At 37.7% G+C, this 19938-nt stretch overlaps 2 protein-coding genes across 10 annotated transcripts in view; both read right to left on the reverse strand.

Annotated features, from left to right (window-relative positions):
* The window catches only part of LOC126967206 (guanine nucleotide-binding protein G(q) subunit alpha), a 42083-nt gene extending 39299 nt beyond the window's left edge, over positions 1-2784 (reverse strand). For 2 of the 6 annotated variants that reach the window (XM_050811697.1, XM_050811696.1), the window contains exons 1-2: positions 2499-2779; positions 1819-2022 (exon numbers count right to left, since the gene is read on the reverse strand). In XM_050811697.1, the coding sequence (XP_050667654.1) occupies positions 1819-1936 (118 nt within the window). In that variant the 5' untranslated portion in view covers positions 1937-2022; positions 2499-2779. Of the gene's footprint in view, positions 1-1818; positions 2023-2498 lie in introns of all 6 variants that reach the window. The other 4 variants (XM_050811693.1, XM_050811695.1, XM_050811698.1 and 1 more) reach the window with 4 other exon arrangements.
* Positions 2785-5055: 2271 nt separating this feature from the next.
* The window catches only part of LOC126967164 (fatty-acid amide hydrolase 2-B-like), a 40426-nt gene continuing 25543 nt past the window's right edge, over positions 5056-19938 (reverse strand). For all 4 annotated transcript variants that reach the window (XM_050811627.1, XM_050811626.1, XM_050811628.1 and 1 more), the window contains exons 3-9: positions 18299-18518; positions 13751-13968; positions 12886-13015; positions 11874-12013; positions 9837-9977; positions 7616-7885; positions 5056-7044 (exon numbers count right to left, since the gene is read on the reverse strand). In XM_050811627.1, the coding sequence (XP_050667584.1) occupies positions 6742-7044; positions 7616-7885; positions 9837-9977; positions 11874-12013; positions 12886-13015; positions 13751-13968; positions 18299-18518 (1422 nt within the window). In that variant the 3' untranslated portion in view covers positions 5056-6741. The remainder of the gene's footprint in view (positions 7045-7615; positions 7886-9836; positions 9978-11873; positions 12014-12885; positions 13016-13750; positions 13969-18298; positions 18519-19938) is intronic.

Consider the following 19938-nt stretch of genomic DNA (forward strand, 5'->3'; position numbering starts at 1 on the left):
TGTTCAGCAGGCAAAGAAACACCAAACTGCATTGTATAGGTTATTTTAATCAAACAAAAACGAATCTATGTGAATCTACAATTTTGTTAAGAGGGGGACAAACAAACACATAAGCAGCCTTAATCGCTGCCTTAAGCCCAAACGTTGTATAATAGCTGTTCAAGGGAGTTTTTATATAATACTTAATGTGCCCAGTAGCATATTTAAAAGTGCTTGAACAGGCATGCTGTACATTAGCTGTAGAAGATTCAATATGAATCCATAGGAGGTTTAAAGTTTCATGTCATTTCATGTAAAGAGCGGAGTTGTAAATAATCTTTGTAACGCTGTAAGGTTTTATAGAGGACACTTGTAGCTGGTAGTGTTTAAATGCGGTTATACAGTCCTTTTAAAACGATTAAGGTAGTATAATTTTCGTACAACCATTCTAAGAACAACCAGCAAAGCTAAATTATAATATATAAATTAATTTAAGAATTTCACACCATATCTAAAATGCACTTTTTATAGTGTGAAAATTTTAGTGTAAACATATGTATATATATTACAATAAAATTGTACTCCCACTGGTATTTTGCATGCATTATTTGAAAGTCAACTCTTAGCTTAGCATGTTATTAATTTTATCATATTGGATTGGACTTCAATCACCTTCCATATAGGTATTTAAATAGAAGATATCTTTGTTAAAAAATAATATATTATGTTGATTTCCCTAAAATATTGCTCCAGTAAACATAAAACAGAGCCCAACACTAAATTAGAGATACAGACACATCTTAATAGGATTCTTGGGTTAAAGTGGTGCTAGAAGAACTTATTATAGATAGTGAGGACCACAATACTGCTCGCATAGCACTCTTGTAAATTCGCAGAAACATACTTGTCCAATGTCCTTTTTATGTACTTTAATTCGGGAAGTGTACGGCTTGTTATAGAACTTGCATGCTAGTTGGGTAATGAGCAAACTTTCTGGTCATATGATTGTAACTTAATCTATTCACTAGTTTATGTGTGTTGCTTGGACATACATACAGAGAAACAGACAAGAAAATATATAAAGTACACATGCAAAATATTATCTATAAATAGATGTATAGGTTCTAAAATTACCTTGCAATTTTATCAATTATAAATTATAGTGTATTTGTTATTCTTTAAACACAAAAATTTCATAGAATACTATTAAACTACAGCTTAAAAAATTTTATTCAGCATTGTTAACTTTATGTTGCAATTTTATGAATTATTTTAAAATGTTAGTTTGTATATAATATACAACATGATCTTGAAAATACAAGATGGAATAATGAATGTGTTCTTATAGAATTCTTATTTGATTATTTCGTATGGTGATACATATTAAAGATCACCCCAATATAAATATTTGCTAGATTTTCAAATTGCAGTAATACACAGAATTCTGATTTCAAGGCCCTTATTAAGGTTATTGTGGTTTTGTAGCCCCATTGATTACCCATGGCCTACATTATGCCATACCAACAAGTAGGGCCAGGCAGGTAAATCTGTACATACATACAAATTCACATAATATTGTACTGTCAGCAATTATTATAATTTCAAATGCACATCAAATTAGATGAATTATTTATCAAATTGATAATTTGGTTAATTAACAACTAAGTATAAATATGGAAAATAATTTGTTTGACTGATTTTCTAAATATTATGATTTCAGTAAATAAAATGTAATAAAGTACCTAGACACTATTAAGTTTTTACATTGAAAAAATAATTCTTAGATGTACCTATTTACGAATTTTTAGCAATTATTATATACAATATTTTAAGACTCACCGAGCAGCAACAATTTGAGCTCCCTCCTGGCATCTCGTTTGTCCTTTCGAAGTTGCCTCTCTATTTCTTGATTGATTCTTTTCTGTTCTTTGGCTTCTTCTGACATGCAGCACTCCATGTTTCTTCAGAGTGGAGGGTCGTAACTCGTCCTCGCGCGGGCAGCCCTGTCCTTTCGGCAGGCCTTTCAACCGAGGCACACCACTCCTAAAACGATATCATAATTTTCACTCCATTTCTCACAAAACTTTTATAAAGCACGAGTGTTCACTATTAACTAACAGACCAGCTCGACAGCGCGTGTACAACCATCCGAATTAGGAACCGATAAATACTAAAACCGACAATCCGGTCACTGGGTGTGGTGACTTATGATCGCTCATATACATATACGCTTCTGTCAACTGCCGACATAAACACTTCGAAATCCGTTTATATACGACCGTGGAACCTTGTGAAGCAATCGTATAATCTTATTAATGTAACTAGATTCAAGAAACCTATGGCTATTCTCCGCACGTGTGTTTAATGTAATTAAAACTATGAACAAACATAAAATTAATGATACCTAAGTAATCTACTGATAACTGAAACGGCCTATGTCTAGGTTACTATGTGACTTGTAATAGTTCACTGCACCTGCTACAACACGAAATCGTTGCATTTCTTAACACCTTACGTACCCAAATATATATCCATAGGGCACGATCAAGTCTTTCACTTCAATTTATTGCACTAACCACGGTTTTACACTCAAGTCATACAACGTCCGCCTCTCAATATGGCGCTGGGAGATTTTAGGCAATGTAACTACTGCGCGTGCGTCGTGACAGCCTTAGAATATAAAAATTATAAAATATCTATTCAAAATATTTATAATCCAATAAGAATATTTTAATAAATAATGTTAAAATGCAGTATAATTTAGGTGTGTCATAAAATGAGAAAAATTAGGTGGTGCTTTTAAAATATTCATGCATCTCAGGTGACACTTGACATTTGACAATGACAATATGAATAAACATTATTATGATTGATTGACAAAAATTGTCACCTGTCAACTTTGTTACATTGAGGAGGGCTAAGAAAGCTACGAACGACTTGAATAATTGAAAGTGGTAGATAAATAACTTTTTATTATAACGTGTGAGGCGTGGCTTATATAGTCTGTACTCTATTCACAGTCATTTTGACTCTGACATATTTTGAAATTTAACTTTATGTGAGTTTTGCATGTATTTTTCTGTATTGTCTTTTGATTAATATTTAGTTGTTATTCATGCCAAAAAATATTAAGAGAAGTAGTAGAAAAATTGCGCTTTCCGCTCATTAATTTGTGAAAGGAAAATTGCTATTTAAAAAACTTGGACTACTAATAAAAAATATTTGGAAGTGTTAAGTATGTAGTTGTCAGGTATGTATAATAGGGCTGCCTGCCTTATTTGATTTTTTCCCCCGTATCAGGTAGTTTGTAGGGCCATTTTTAACCGACTTCAAAAAGGGGGGAGGTTTTCAATTCGACGGTTTTTTTAAGTTTGTTACCTCAGAACTTTTAACTGTTTGAATTTATTTTGATGATTCTTTTTTTGTTTGAAACTCTTACAAGTTTCGTCCTGTAAAACAATTTGGATTTACAAGGGGAAGTTCAACGATAGATGCAGGTGTTGAGCTCATGAAGATTCGAGTCCCGCATCGTTCATAAATTTTGGTTACAAACTTAATTTGTATAATTAATCCCAAAAGTGAGGGATATCACTTTAAAAATAACAAATTGTACCGCCCCATTGCCATTACCTCAATTTTTTCAAAAGTAATGGAGTCGATTGTAAACAGTCAGCTCTTGGGTTACCTACGTCAGGATCACCCAACTGGCAATTTTTTTTGCACATCTCACCCATGCTGGGCAAGCGGTTGAGTCAGAAACTGTCATCCCATGGATTTCCCGAGAGTTTGTGCAAATAGTTCAATAGCTTCAACGGTACATGCTCGAACTTAAAATCCATAAACGCTGGTTTCCCGCAAGGCTGATTGCTATCCCATACACTGTTTCTTCAGCATATCAATGATATGCTGCAAATCAGCAGTATTCATGGCGAGAGCACAGGCTATACTTCCTACACCGGCCGTGCCAGCATCTGCGAAGATAGCGTCGACAAGACTATGCTTTGCAAAGTATCAGAACGGCACCTACAAAATTTATTCCAATTCAACCCTAAGAAAACACAAGCGTTCACCGCTGAAAAGTAGGTATCCCTTTGTCGTATTTCTTTCGATTCGACATCGCTCCTATCGAATCATCGATGATGAAGTCATCTCCGATTGGCATGAATCAAGCTATTGGCGTTGCGTAGAGATCTGCATCTTCTACCACATATATCACGGGGAGTGCTCAGAGGAGTTATTCGGGATACCAACAGCTACTATGGGACCCGTGCCCAGCAGTGGGACATAAAAATGGATGGCCTCTAAGGTGTGTGAAGCCCGCCAGCAGGCAATCAAAAAAAAAATGCTGGCAAAGATAAACTACTACAGATTTTTCGGATGCCAATTTCGCCGCGCAGTGAGGCCTGGCATTAAGAAATATTTGATAGTGTATAATTCAAGATTTTTAATAGTAAGGTTCATATAGAATCGCCCAAACTTGACAAGAGTATATCATGATTCCAAAGAGGGAAGCATTGGAGAACATAGATTAGCTTGGGGGAAAAAAGACAAAACCGAAATAAAATAAAACACTTTTAAAGGATTGACGCTTGTAATTGTAACAGTGTTTTCACATAAGATTTGTGCAAAAACAAATCCGAACTTTTTGATATTGTATTTGGGAATGTATGCGTAGCAAGCGGTCTGAATATTGTTAATAATTTTATTTATTTATACTAAGACCGGCTCTTACAAAATTGGTGTAATTTCACACTTTGAAAAATTGAGCTTTAAACCAATTTCATTAAAAAAAGTTAAAAAGTTTTGAGAACTGTTTTTGTTAACCCCCCTAAAGTGCCGTCATCTATGTACCACATTTAATTTAGAGATAGTGAAGTTAGGGTGCACCTATATGCCGGTCCGAGTGGATCACCCTGATGACATCTAGTAGAAGGATGGATAACATTGTCCCTATAAAATAATTATGACTCCGAACCATAACATTATACACGTATTGAAAGCAATTTTTACATAAATTTTCAAGACCATCTCCAACATCATGCTTCAAAAAGGAACATAAATGAAAATGATTAAGACTTGTGTTTTTATGTTTTTATTTTATAAAATCTGTAAAAATTTAAATACACACAAACTTACAAAATATACAAACGTAAAATTAATATTTACAAGAAGAAGCACTGTGTGTTTCGGAACATACGACAAAAGTGAAAACTGCATCAAGGCGACGTAAATAATAAATACAATTATACCCACCGAGCGAGTCTCCCTTAGTCTGCCCGAGCTGACTTTAATCGAACCAGCGTTTCCGATTCGAGCGTGACGGCTGAGCCTCATTCATAAAGTGCTCGGCTCGCCTACAGTTTTCAATTATTAAAATATAGATATTGTTTGCGTTATCATATTATTAGTTTATATCTTTAGTATTTTTATTTTGTCCTTCATTCTCTACTCACAGGAACATAATGGATCTTAAAAACGTAAAATATGTTTGAATTGAACTTAAAATTATTTTTTGATCGTTTATTACTTTACAAATTTCAAGAGGATTTAAATATATAGTATTATTCAAATGTTGTAAGCCTTCTTGAGTGTAAATTCCGCTAATTCGACACATGTTTCACCTACACACGAGGCATCCTCAGGAGATGTTGACTCGTCAAATTTTGGCACGTCACTATACCAAGTACGTTCGTAAGACAATTACTGTCCTATGTTTACCTGTTTTTTTTTTCAGAAGCAATAGGTACGAGGATGCCTTTGGATAATGTAAGTAGGTGCCTATATGAAAGATTATTAAGATTGGTTTTCCTTGGCTGTATTTTGGTTGCCTTTCCTACATGCATAAATATATGGAACTAGATACATACTACAAAACCTCACAAACGATTATCGCCAAATTCGTGCAATGATTATTTATATTACTTTTTCAATTCAATTCAATTTTCTTTATTTCCAAATTTGGGTAATGTACAGGTGTTGAACATAATATACGAAAATACATGAGCAGCCAAACTCTGCTCAATTACAGCATGCAATATTAAAAAAAAAACATTTTAATAAATTATTGGTACAAAATTTTCATAATCCTATCATCTAAAATGTCTAAAATTCATTATTATCTATTATATTATCTATCTATATATATAAAAATGAATTGCTGTTCGTTAGTCTCGCTAAAACTCGAGAACGGCTGGACCGATTTGGCAAATTTAGGTCTTGAATTATTTGTGGAAGTCCAGAGAAGGTTTTAAAGGTGAATAAATAGGAAAACGCTGCTAACTAAATTAAATAAAAACAACAAATTTGTCTTTCCTTTGATGTGTCCATACTTAATTTCTATGAGAGAATTTATTGAGGCACGGTTTGACAGTTCTGCTGTGAAACAATTTCATTACGACAGCAGGGTGCATATTTTACGAAGTAATTTTTGATGTTATGATATATTATTGACAAATACATATAAAAACATTATTTTATTTATTATATACAGAACAACGTCTGTCGGGTCAGCTAGTAATTAATATATGTCAAAAAAGTAAATAAGTTAATGTCAAAAACAAAATGTATAACAGTTAAAAATTTTCCGTAAGGTAATCACAGATTGTATAGTGTGTCTTATCTATCAAAACATTTTTAAATATCGAGATCTCCTCCGTTTCTTTAATATCTCTGGGTAGGTGATTATATAAACGAGGCCCACCGATTATACAATAAACCTTTATTAATATCTAGTTTATGGTCGCATGAGTTTATAGAAAGTTATCATGCAGTACGAACACCATTGAAGGGTTCTTTGTTGGGTGGTACCCAGCCTCCAAAAGCTTTTTCAAATTCTCTCGCAACCGCAATGGTAAGGTGGTCGTTACACTTATTAGCGACCACCTGAATTCCAACAGGCATACCACTCTCTGTCAATCCAAGTGGACAATTAGTAACTGGCAATCCTAGGGCGTTAAATATAGTTAAGTATCCACAGTTAAGGAACTTATAAAAAATTCTGTAGTGAAGATGTGCAGTGTCCGGAAAAGTTGGGAACAGTAGTACTGCATCGTTAGATAATGCTTCCTGAAAAGGAAAGAAGGAATAATATTATTCAGAAGGAATATAATTATGTGTAAACACAGCTTGGTTCTTATTTGGAGCCTACGAAAATACTATGAAACCTGAAATCTAAAGTAGAAAAGTTATCAGATTCAAATTTGGGACTTGGTGTTACGACATATTTTGTGAATATTTAATTACTTTTGTAACAGAACTTATGGCCAAACTATCATTAGAAAATAGTTCATACAGAATTTAGAAAATAAATCAGTACTATCTTAATGTGTGTTACGGTAAGATTTACTAAATCTTATAAGAAAAAAATATAAAAATATACTACAAAGCTGTGGAATGAGCTTCCTTGTGCGGTGTTTCCGTGACGATACAACATGGATACCTTCAACTAAAAGCGCGTACATCTTCCTTAAATGCCAGCAACGCTCCAGTGATTCCTCTGGTGTTACAATTGACTGTGGGCGGCGGTGATCACTTAACACGAGCGTTAGTTTTTCCTCCTTTCCATAATAGAAAGTACCTATTTTAAGATAAAACGTGTCTGAGTAAATCCTTCAATATTTGAAAACATTGAACTTACTGAAAAATCAGTTTTAACTTGCTCAAAAACTTGTAGTAAATTTTGATAGTAGCTATCTGGCAGCGCGTCCAAGAATTTTTGTACTGGTGCATAAAGGACGGCTGTCAAATTATGATTAGACATTCCAATTGCTTTCTTCAGGACTTCCGGCCAAACTGATATCAACTGATCTCGCTTATTGGGGTCTGTGTATATGTTGCGGACATGTCGAATTTTGAACAGCACTCTTACACTTATCTCCCACATGTGCTCTACGTTCTTGATATTTAACTGAAACAAATTTAAGAAAATAATGTACTTTCTCATCTTTAAAAAAAATGTGTGTGTACTTATGTATGCACGCAAGAAGTTTTACTTCTTTGGCCTAACAAAGCAAAAATCCTTAAAATTATTTATACCTTGTGGTATTCTACATTTGTAGAAAAAACAATATTGTAAAAATCTTGCAACGATGGCTTTGACAATTAATTATTAAATAACGAATACGGCTTGATCCTAATAATGGACGAAGAAACCAAAAAAAAAAATAACGAATGTCGCAAACGTCAGAAAATTTTAGGAACCAACTTTATCCTGTTACTTTTGTGTTACAGTGATGCGCGCGCATCTTAATATTTCACTCTCATAATTTTTTCATTACGCGCCTAAAGAAATTTTAGTTTCAAAAAGAAAAAAACAGCCGTTCTGGTTAAAGCTAAGACATTTTATTTATTAAGATAATTTTATTCTTATACTTTCCTCCCACAAACATAATTAACGGAGTACCTTTATGTAATGGTGCAGCAGCCTGGCGCTTAACGAAATTTTAATTTATTTTTTATTTTGTTGTTGTTTTTGTTTTTGGTTAACAAGACATAGCTCAAAGTGACGAGCGAACACTTTTGGGTTTTTCAAGAATCCTGAGCAGCTCAGCATTTTAAGGGGCAGGGCTTGCCCATCTTCGACAACTTTCTTATTTATTTATATATTAATTTATTTCAAGGAATATCAACAGCTATTTACACAAAATAAAAATACAATAAAAACTTAGAGCTAATTACAGATATTCACTAATAGACAATAGAAGTAATAAGAAACAAAATTATGAAGAGTAAACATGTAAAATTATAATCCAATAATAAGCACACTTGATATTTACAGGTTAGGATTCAAAAAATGTTTTCATGATACATTGTTTCATTGCTTTGACAGTTCTATTAAAAATATCCAAATTAATTATTTTACTGCTTAGTTTATTACAAGTGGAGCTAGCTCGCAAGATATAATTCTTATTCCAAGAGTAATCACATAAAGGTCTTTAATCTTTTTAACCGACTTCGAAAAAGGACGTTCTCAATTTATTGGTATTTTTTTATGTTTGTTACCTCTGTTGTTACTGTTTCTTTTGCACATTGTATCATATATATATATATCTCATGAAATTTTGAGTGCATATTGGGTAGGTCTGAGAATCGGACAACATCTATTCTTCATATCCCTAAATGTTAAGGGTGGTCCACACGAAGTATTTTATTTAATTTTTTTGAATTTTTTTTTTTAATTTGTTTGATTATGAGTCAGCATTAAAAATACATACAACTTCAAATTTTCACCCTTCTACGAACAACAGTTACTTTTGTATCGCGATTTTAATATCGGCAATACAACCTTTGCTGGGTCAGCTAGTATTTTATAATAAACTCCCAAATGATATTAAAATATTACCTATTAAAAAAATTAATTTAATAAATGTATCGTAAAAATAAATTAACATCTAATGCCTATTATAATGTGAAAGATTATTTGAATGATAAAGATAGTTGGAATTAATGTTCTAAATTTTGTACTTCATCCTGATTTGCACTAAATTACTTATAAAGTTTTACATTGAATAATGATTTTTTCACTTTGACTTGACTTGACTTTGACTTTGACTTGACTTTGACTTGACTTGACTTGACTTTGACTTTGGCTTTGACAACGATCCGTGTGAGGGAAGACTCACGCGCTAAATGGTGGCACCGGCTATTAAATACGTAAGCGACCGCTTACAATGTCAATCACGAGGTGTATCTTACATCTGTCGGTCGTAGCAAAATTTCTCGGGATAGCTACGAGAAATGGAACTAAATTGGTTTGTAATCAATCTATGGAAAGTCTACCCAAATAATACACAAGGATGAAAAGTCGTGTTGACTTTAAGCTGTTTTAAGAAACATGACGATAAAAATGATTTAGCTACCTTTGGTACATCAATGTTATAAGTAGATGCTATATAAGTTCTCGCTTTGTCCATTGCTTTTCTCACGTCACTGCCAATTTTGTTTGTTACGTTACTTCCATCCCCGTCCATCCAAAAGAATTTTAACCTGCTTATATCGACCTGCAAATAATACAATGGCTGATGAAAAAGGTTACAGCTGAGTCTTATCGTAACAGTAATCTATCTATCTATATATATAAACATGAATTGCTGTTCGTTAGTCTCGCTAAAACTTAAGAACGGCTGGACTGATTTGGCTAATTTTACTACTTACTGCTAGCTGACCCGACAGACGTTGTTCTGTATATAATAAATAAAATAATGTTTTTATATGAATTTGTCAATAATATATCATAACATCAAAAATTACTTCGTAAAATATGCAACCTGCTGTCGTAATGAAATTGCTTCACAGCAGAACTGTCAAACCGTGCGTCAATAAATTCTCTCATAGAAATGATGTATGGACACACCAAAGGAAGAACAAATTTGTTGTTTTTATTTATTTTAGCAGCATTTTCCTATTTATTCACCTTTTAAACCTTCTCTGGACTTCCACGAATAATTCAAGACCAAAATTAGCCAAATCGGTCCAGCCGTTCTTAAGTTTTAGCGAGACTAACGAACAGCAATTCATTTTTATATAGATATAGATATACAGAACGACGTCTGTCGAGTCAGCTAATTAGGAATATAATGCAAACGCAAATAGTTTGAATCCAGTCCAATGGTTGATGTTTACTTAATATTTTATGAGTTTACTATAGAAATGCAATAACCCTGTAAGTTATCTGTACACTTAGATTCCAGTGGGAGCTCCTTTGCACAGGATGCCGGCTTGATTATGGGTAGATACCACAACGGTGCCTATTCCTGCCGTGAAGCAGTAATGTGTATGCATTACAGTATGTCGGTCTGAAGGGCGCCGTAGCTAGTGAAAATACTGGGCAAATAAGACTTAACATCTTATGTCTCAAGGTGACGAGAGCAGTTTTAGTGCCGCTCAGAATTGTTGGGTATTTCAAGAATCCTGAGCGGCACTGCATTGTAATGGACACGGCGTACCAATAACCATCAGCTGATCGTCCGGCTCGTCTCGTCCCTTATTTTCATAAATAAAAAAAAGATATCTATAAAGATCTTCTGATTTTTTGTATGTTATTTATGTATTAGTGTGGTATTGTTGGATTTCCGAATAATAAATAAGTATGAACGCTCAAATAATAATCTATTGCATCACTTCAAAACACCCATAACCCTTGGCAAATCCAATAACAAACTCTGAATTTATTTATACATGTGAGAGTTTTTTTTAAGAATACTGATGAAAGACAATAAAAGGGAGGAGAAGGAACACTTTAAAAGGCATAAAAGTTTTCTCATCATTGATTTCTTTAGAATTCTTTTTGATGTCATTTCTGATAACTACTAGATACTATTACCGCTTCGGAAATAAATGGCGCTCTGAGATAAAAGAAGCGGCGCAACTAACTCTCCCAGCATTTTTTTGTGCGCTCTTTTCAATAAAAATATACAATATTGTACAGTCATTTCTATCGCTATAAAATAATCACAATCTAGTCCCAGGCTGTCCGATCATTTAGATATTCAGCAGTGGAGTAATAGGATTTACGACAGAGCCATTTTTTTATAAAACATTAAAATTTATTTATAGATAATGCCTGGACAGTGGCTGGTACTTTATTATAGAAGTGCATATATTTACCCTTAAAGCTATTATGTATTTATTGTTGTAGTCTTTATTTTGAACACTGATATTGAAGTATAGTGGGAAAATTGAGAAGTATCCTAGAAAAACAATAAGTAATTCAACAACAGGAGTGTGTTCAGCACATCAGCATCATTTCAATCGGAAGACGTCCACTGCTGGACGAAGGTCTCCCCCCAAGATTGCCATGACGATCTGTCCTGCGCTGCCCTCATCCAACCTATTGCGGCGATCTTGACTAGATCGTCGGTCTATCAATCAGCACATATCTATTACAAATATATTACCGGCTTGTCAAACGGCACGTCTGGTCCACCAGGTTGCTTGAGCACTTTCAGAAGTAATGGTATGTCTTCTGAGTACCGGGTTATAGGGCCAAGTGCAAAGTATTCTTCAAACGTTGGATCTAAGCAATCTGGTACATGACCTACAAATTAATTATAAACATAACTATTACCAATAATTTTTTATTCAAGTAATTTTTGACAAGAAAGTTTTACAAAATTAGTACAAAGTATACCCATCTGAGATGGAAAACTTTAAAATGACTTTTAAATATTGCCTATTTTCCAGCACCAGTAGGAGGCTCCTTTGCACAGGAAGCCGGCTAAATTATGGGTACTACAACGGCGCCTATTTCTGCCGTGAAGCAGTAATGTGTAAACATTATTGTGTTACGGAATGAAGGGCGCAGTAGGTAGTGAATTCACTGGGCAAATGAGAATTAACATCTTATGTCTCAAGGTGACGAGTGAAATTATAGTGCCGCTCAGAAGTTGTGGGTTTTTCAAGAATCCTGAGCGGCACTGAATGGATAGGGCGGATCAACTACCATCAGCTAAACGTCCTGCTCGTCTCATCCCTTATTTTCATAAAAAAGGTATATTTCCGCGAAGTACATAATTTGTCGGTAAAAAAGATATAAAACAAGAGATGACTGCAATATATTACTAAAAATTTTACAAACAGATTACTCTTTAGGATACCTTTTGATTTGTATTCACCTTAGTTCTAAGCCAAGTGTTGTTAAATTTGAAACATGTACTTCTTTATTTTAAACTGAAATTTTATCAAAGGTTTTGCTTTAAAATTAACATTGTTCAAACAACCTTCAACCCTGTTCTTAAGACCTTTAACGTTGCACTTCCCAAAATACTTGCTTCGATAAGGTAGTAGTTGGCTAAAAGAACCCTATTGTCTTATTTTCGTAGTCCTAACTTCAGCCACAAGACAAAGGAATGCTTTTTTTTTATAACAATAGGATTTTATGCGATTAAGTATCGTTTGGTATTCAAGTACCTTCAATGGATAGAAGCTTTGGTGTAGGTTTGTGCCCAAAAATACCATTGAACATGGGTGGAAGTCGAAGAGATCCAGCAATGTCCGAACCCACGCCCATCAACGATGCCGCTGAAGATATTAAAGCAGACTGTAAATAAAAGATTTATAGGATAAAGGTAGTCCTTTAACATTACAAGGTATTAATTCTTTTGATTTTTTTAAGTAAGGCGATAGAAGGACTAAAAAGTTACTTGATTGTATGCGGTTACTAGCGCAGGAGAGAATCCCCTGCAACACCATACACAAAAAACCATCAGCGAACAGATAGCCCGATAGATTTTTTAGCAGCACGAATTGTCGGCGACCCAGTGCTCTGTGAATGTCTGGATTACTTGGCGTTTCGTAGAGATGTCGCTTCATTATGCGTCTTCTACCGCATTTATCACGGGGAGTGTTCCGAAGAGCTGTTTCTCCTGATTCCTGCCGCCGAATTCCACGTACGACACGCCACAAATTAGGATATCATCCTCACCATCTGGATGTGTGGCGGTCCTCCACAGGGCGATTTTCAAGGAGCTTTCTTCCACGTACTACAAGACTGTGGAATGAGATTCCTTGTGCGGTGTTTCCCGGACGATAAGACATGGGTACCTTTAAAAAAAACGCACATCTTTCTTAACGGCCAGCAACCCGTTTGCAAGAGAATGTGACCCGTACGCTTTTTTGTCCTCCTTTTCCATAAAAAAAAAGACGCACCGAGATATTAAGCAGTTAAAGACTGGCAGATAAGGTGAAGGCATTTTTTTACGATTGTTCATAAGTTTTGAAACACCAAATTAAAACAAGCCAAGGAATATTTGTCAAAATTGTGACATTTGCTCACCTCGCCACCAGAAGACCCACCAGTTGTACGTTTCTGATCATAGGGATTCATGGTAAGCCCAGTGACGTTATTATATGTCTCCCAGTTCATACAATGTTGTGGAGTGTTAGTAACAGCGATCGGTATTGCTCCTGCTGCCCTTGCAAGGCGGACTATATCAGCGTCTTTCTTTGCGGGATTCCGGTAGGGGAATACAGTTCCACTATCATTGCTCATACCTATAAAATTTAAGAAATTTCTCACTTTAATAATAACCTTATCAGCTTCGAACATAAATTGAGTGTCGAGGACCGGAGGCCATTCTCCCCCGTCCTTCCCCCCCCCCCCCCCCCCAACAAAATATGAGAGCGGTCCTAAAAAATAAATTACCCCAGGAGGGTACCGGCTCTTGTAGAGCCGGAGAATCCCTCCCCGAGCATTCGCGCTCGGGCTGCCCCTCGTATTCTGGGGAGGGCACAGTACCGCGTATGTCACAGGACAAACAGGGCAGCAACACCACGGCACCCCGCTCCACGCTTAATGTGGACTTTTGTAACATCCGGGGAATTCACTCCAACTTAAACGCCGTCCACCACCACCTTGAGACGGCGCAGCCGGCCTTGTGTTTCCTTACGGAGACGCAGATATCTCGACCTAGCGATACGTCATATTTAACGTACCCCGGGTACAAAATTGAGCATAATTTCATGCCTCATGCCGGGGTATGTGTGTACGTTAGGGAGGATATCTGCTGTCGCCGTCTCGGCAATTTTGAGGGTAGGGGCCTGTCTACTCTCTGGCTCCGCGTAGATTTAGAGGACCGCGTCCGCATCTATGCGTGTGTCTACAGGTCCCATAGTGGTAACGCAGAAACGGATCACCTCATGGGCTGCGTTCAAGCGGCATTTGATGACGTGCTTGCTCAGATCCCCTCCGCTGAAATCGTAGTCTTGGGTGATTTCAACGGGCACAATGCCGAATGGCTTGGATCACGTACCACAGACTACGCAGGGCGATCTGTGCATAATTTTGCATTGGCGTATGGTCTGTCCCAATTGGTTGAGTCGCCGACGCGGCTCCCGGATGTGGATAGCCACATGCCGTCCTTATTAGATCTTCTGCTGACTACACATCCCGATGGTTACCAGGTCTCTGTCGACGCCCCTCTCGGAACGTCCGACCATTGCCTGGTCAGGAGTGTAGTGCCTATCCGACGCCAACGTCGCAGACCACCAGCGACCCGCCGCGTTTGGCACTACAAGTCAGCAGAGTGGGATAGGATGCGTTCCTTTTTTGCATCCTACCCTTGGGGCAGGGCATCGGTGGCAGATCACAGCCCTGGTTCGATGCGTCAGTTAAAGCAGCATCTGACTGCAAAAAACAGGCGTATCGAACTTGGGTTGCGGCGCTGGGCTCAAAGGATCCGAACTGCAAAGTTCTGAAGAGGAAATATAACCGTGCCTCCAGATTTTTTAAGCGGCAAATCGCCCGTGCGAAATCGAAGCACGTCGTCAAAATTGGCGAGCAGCTTTCCAGTTACCCGACCGGAACACGCAAGTTCTGGTCGTTGTCGAAAGCTGCTCTTGGTAACTTCAACCAGCCGTCCATGCCGCCGTTGCACATGAGGAATGACACCCTGGCCCATACGGCAAAAGAGAAAGCCGATCTCCTGTGCACTCTTTTTGCCTCCAACTCGACTCTTGACGACAACGGAAAAACACCGCCGACTATCCCGCGGTGTCAGAGCTCCATGCCTGAAGTACAGTTCCGACAGAAAACTGTTAGGCGAGCTCTGTTTTCGTTGGACGTCAGGAAGTCGAGCGGGCCGGATGGCATTTCTCCAATCGTGCTTAGAACGTGTGCCCCTGAGTTGACACCGGTGCTAACGCGTTTATTCCGGCACTCTTATTCAAAAGGCGTAGTCCCTGATTCATGGAAGTCAGCCCTTGTCCATCCGATCCCAAAAAAAGGAGACAGTTCGGATCCGGCAAACTACAGGCCTATTGCTATTACCTCCCTACTCTCCAAAATTATGGAGAGCATAATTAACCGCCAGCTCTTGGTATACCTTGAGGGTCACCAGTTGATCAACGACCGGCAGTACGGCTTTCGCCATGGTCGGTCGACTGGCGATCTTCTGGTATACCTAACACACAGATGGGCGGCGACTATTGAAAGCAAGGGGGAAGGCCTGGCAGTTGGTCTGGATATAGCGAAGGCCTTTGATCGTGTATGGCACAAGGCGCTCCTCGCAAAACTTCCATCATTTGGGCTTCCCGAGAGCTTATGCAAGTGGACCTCCAGCTTCCTCACTGGGCGCAGCATACAGGTCGTTATCGACGGTTATTGCTCGAATCCCAAGCCCGTGAACGCTGGAGTGCCCCAAGGCTGTGTGCTATCTCCCACGCTGTTTCTTCTGCATATCAATGATATGTTGGACACCGCCAACATGCATTGCTATGCAGACGACAGCACTGGTGATGCCGTATACACGGGCCATGCAGGTCTCTCTCGGGAAAACGTCGACCAGTGCCGGGTGAAACTTGTGTCTTCTATCGAGTCCTCTCTCGAGAAGGTCGCGGAATGGGGTAAGTTGAACCTTGTCCAATTTAACCCCCAGAAGACTCAAGTTTGCGCGTTTACCACTAAAAAAACCCCATTTGCCGTATCACCGCTCTTCGAGAACACTTCCCTTAAAGCCTCGCCTAGTATCGGAATACTGGGTCTCGAAATCTCCAGCAATTGCCAATTCCGTGGCCATCTGGAGGGCAAAGCCAAACTGGCTTCAAAGAAACTGGGCGGCATAAATAGAGCACGGCAATACTTCAAGCCGGCCCACATTCTAGCGCTCTACAAAGCGCAGGTCCGGCCTCACATGGAGTATTGCTGTCATCTCTGGTCTGGCGCACCCCAGTATCAGCTCGATCCATTTGACCGCGTGCAACGCAGAGCAGCTCGAATTGTCGGGGACCCAGTACTCTGTGAACGGCTGGATCACTTGGCGTTGCGTAGAGACGTCGCTTCATTGTGTGTCTTCTACCGCATTTATCACGGGGAGTGTTCCGAAGAGCTGTTCAACCTGATTCCTGCCGCCGAATTTCACCTTCGCACGACACGCCACAAGTTACGATATCATCCCCACCATCTGGATGTGTGGCGGTCCTCCACAGTGCGGTTTTCAAGGAGCTTTCTTCCTCGTACCACGAAGCTGTGGAATGAGCTTCCTTGTGCGGTGTTTCCGGGACGATACGACATGGGTACCTTCAAGAAAAGCGCGTACACCTTCCTTAAAGGCCGGCAACGCTCTTGTGATTCCTCTGGTGTTGCAGGAGAGTGTGGGCGGCGGTGATCACTTAACACCAGGTGACCCGTACGCTCGTTTGTCCTCCATAAAAAAAAAAAAAAAAAAAAAATTTATAGATTCTCAGGCCGTTTCGGCAAATAAGACTTAATATCTTATGTCTCAAGGTGACGAGCGCAATTATAGTGCTGCTCAGAGTGTTTGTGGTTTTCAAGAATCCTGAGCGGCACTGCATTGTAATTGACAGGGCGCATCACATACCATCAGCTAAACGTCCAGCTCGTCTCTTACCTTATTGCCATAAAAAATTATAGCTGATTCAAACATAACATATTATTAATAAACTCACAGGCCTTTTCAAAGAACCGGGGTCTTGATATCGCGCCTAGGTTATCAAAACTGTCTCGATGAATGCCTCACATTTTAGCCTCTGAGTCACAAAGCATTGGCTGCAGCCATCCTCCAGTAACGCAATAACAATTTTGCTGGATTTTAAAACATTATCCACAATTTTGAAAACGCTAAATAACGTTACCAGTAGAAAAGTGCCAAGAGATACCAGATACCAGTAACTTTACCAAATGAATGAAACTTTTTCCTTTGCATTTATCACACAGGATGAAATCAAAACTGTCTTTTGAAAGGTTTATATTAAAATAGTTACATTAGTTCGTAAAAAAGATGAAAAAGCCCCATTTATATGGTTTTTAATATACCTACTTTGATGTTTTAATTTAAAATTATTTACTACTATAGTTTTTAGGTATTAGTTATGTATTTATAATATTTTTTGGTACATAAAATATGTGCAATGTGTTGCTATGACCATTGAACCACTTCGGCGTTAATACTTAGTTACGTTTATGGTAGAGCTGCAATATTAATAAAATTATTCATTTATCATGTCTATTCATACCTACATCACAACCTGATTAAGTTAACGTAGGTCATGCGATTGGTGAAAGTATTTACTGTACACAACAGTATAAGGACAATAGCTGTACTTTTCCGCAATTAGATCATAGAAGTGGTGACCCTGTTAAGGGCCGTAGCTAGTGAAATTACTGGGCAAATGAGACTTATGTCTCTTAATCGTCTCGAAACATCTTATGTCTCCTGGTGACGAGCGCAATTATAGTGCCGATCAAAATTTTTGGGTTTCTCAAGAATCCTTAGCGGCACTGCATTGTAATGGCCAGTGCGTATAAATTACCATCAGCTGAACGTCTTGCTTATCTCGTCCCTTACTGTCATAAAAAAAAACTCACCTTCAACTGCAATGCTCTCTTTTACAGTCATAGGTAACCCCAAGAGTGGAAACTCAGCGGCAAGTTGTTCAGCAGTCCGATCGTTTGAACTGATCATCTTATCAATACATTTTGCTTCTTTGATGGCCACCTCATATCGTGGTTCCACAATAGCGTTGAGGTACGGATTTACTTCTTGGCAACGTTCTATATAAGCTCTAACTACCTCTTCGGAAGTGATCTGAAAATAAAATCCATACCTTTTTATATCCATACATATCATCATCATCTTCAAAACCAGCCGGAAGACGTCCACTGCTGGACAAAGGGAGGCCTTTGGAGGCCAAAGATTTCCATGAAGATCGGTCCTGCACTGCCCTCATCCAACGTATTTCGGTGATCTTGACCAGATCGTTGGTCTATCTTGTGGGGGGCCTACCAACACTGTGTCTACCGGTCCGTGGTCGCCATTCGAGGACTTTACTGGCCCCAACGGCCATCTGTCCATCGAACTATGTGCCCTGCCCTGTGAGCGACGAATGGCCTTTATCGGATTGTAATGCTATTCCTAAGCTAAGCCTAAATTTTTACAAGCGTATCACAGGATTGAATCAATGTCTGAACTACAAATTTTGGATATCTAGACGAGTTGTCAAATTTTTTTCAAAGTTTAATACACAAATGTATAATTTAAGGTAGTTGGCGAAATCTTTTTAAAGGAACATCCAGCCACAAACAGCCTTATTGGGAAAACAGCAACGGGCAGATAATGAAACAAATTGGTTTTATAGAATCCAATCAAAACGCGCATTTGTGGAATGCAAGACAATCTGTCAACCTGTCCTCAAGCTGCATCCGTAGTTGAGTATCCATCCCTAGTAAATTCAAATCATTTTTTTTATTAAGTAATTGTGTTAAAACGAGTAAGCATTTGGCTTAAAATAATTTACTCAAAATTTTTCCTATGGGTCGACATCACTGAAACAGGACGATCATATATCAGCTGCTTTTTTTCATTTCTAGAGATCTGAAAATTTTAATTATTTGTGCTGGGCTTACAAAACTGAATTTAAATTTTGTTTACATTCTTATTTTCCACAAGAAGTGACTCAGCCACCCTGGTGGAGCGGCTGATACAATGCAATACAATGTTAGGCAAATAGATAAAACAACCTACTTATTTTATTGAAACATTTCATAATTATTGAGTATATATGCCTTTGAAAACTCGCCTTTAAAGAAGTCAATATTTTGCCATTTATTATTTCCGAGGTTAGGCCTGTTATATATTTGAGCTCTCTTAAAGGTTATTGTCTGTTTTCCATAATTACTTCTAACTATTGGCAGCTCAATATGACTGGCTCTTCGAGTCACAGTTCTGGAAAGATCATTTTTGTAAAGAAGGGTGTGTTAGTGTGAACTATTTTATTTAAAACCTTGTAAATGAGTATGTTGTGAGTGTACTTAATTGTCTAATTGCCATATTTTTTTACTGTGTAGGTTTTTTCTGTTGAATTTAAGTAGGGATTTCTTTAGTTTAACTAATTTCGACTTAGCCGTAAAAACTCATATTTCTATGAGATATAATAGGTGTGGTTTAACTAGTGAGTTGTAAATTGTAAAACGGACATGCGTGTATTAATAACACATAATATTCGCGA

The sequence above is a fragment of the Leptidea sinapis genome, chromosome 12 (assembly GCF_905404315.1).
Source record: "Leptidea sinapis chromosome 12, ilLepSina1.1, whole genome shotgun sequence".
Lineage (NCBI taxonomy): Eukaryota > Metazoa > Arthropoda > Insecta > Lepidoptera > Pieridae > Leptidea > Leptidea sinapis.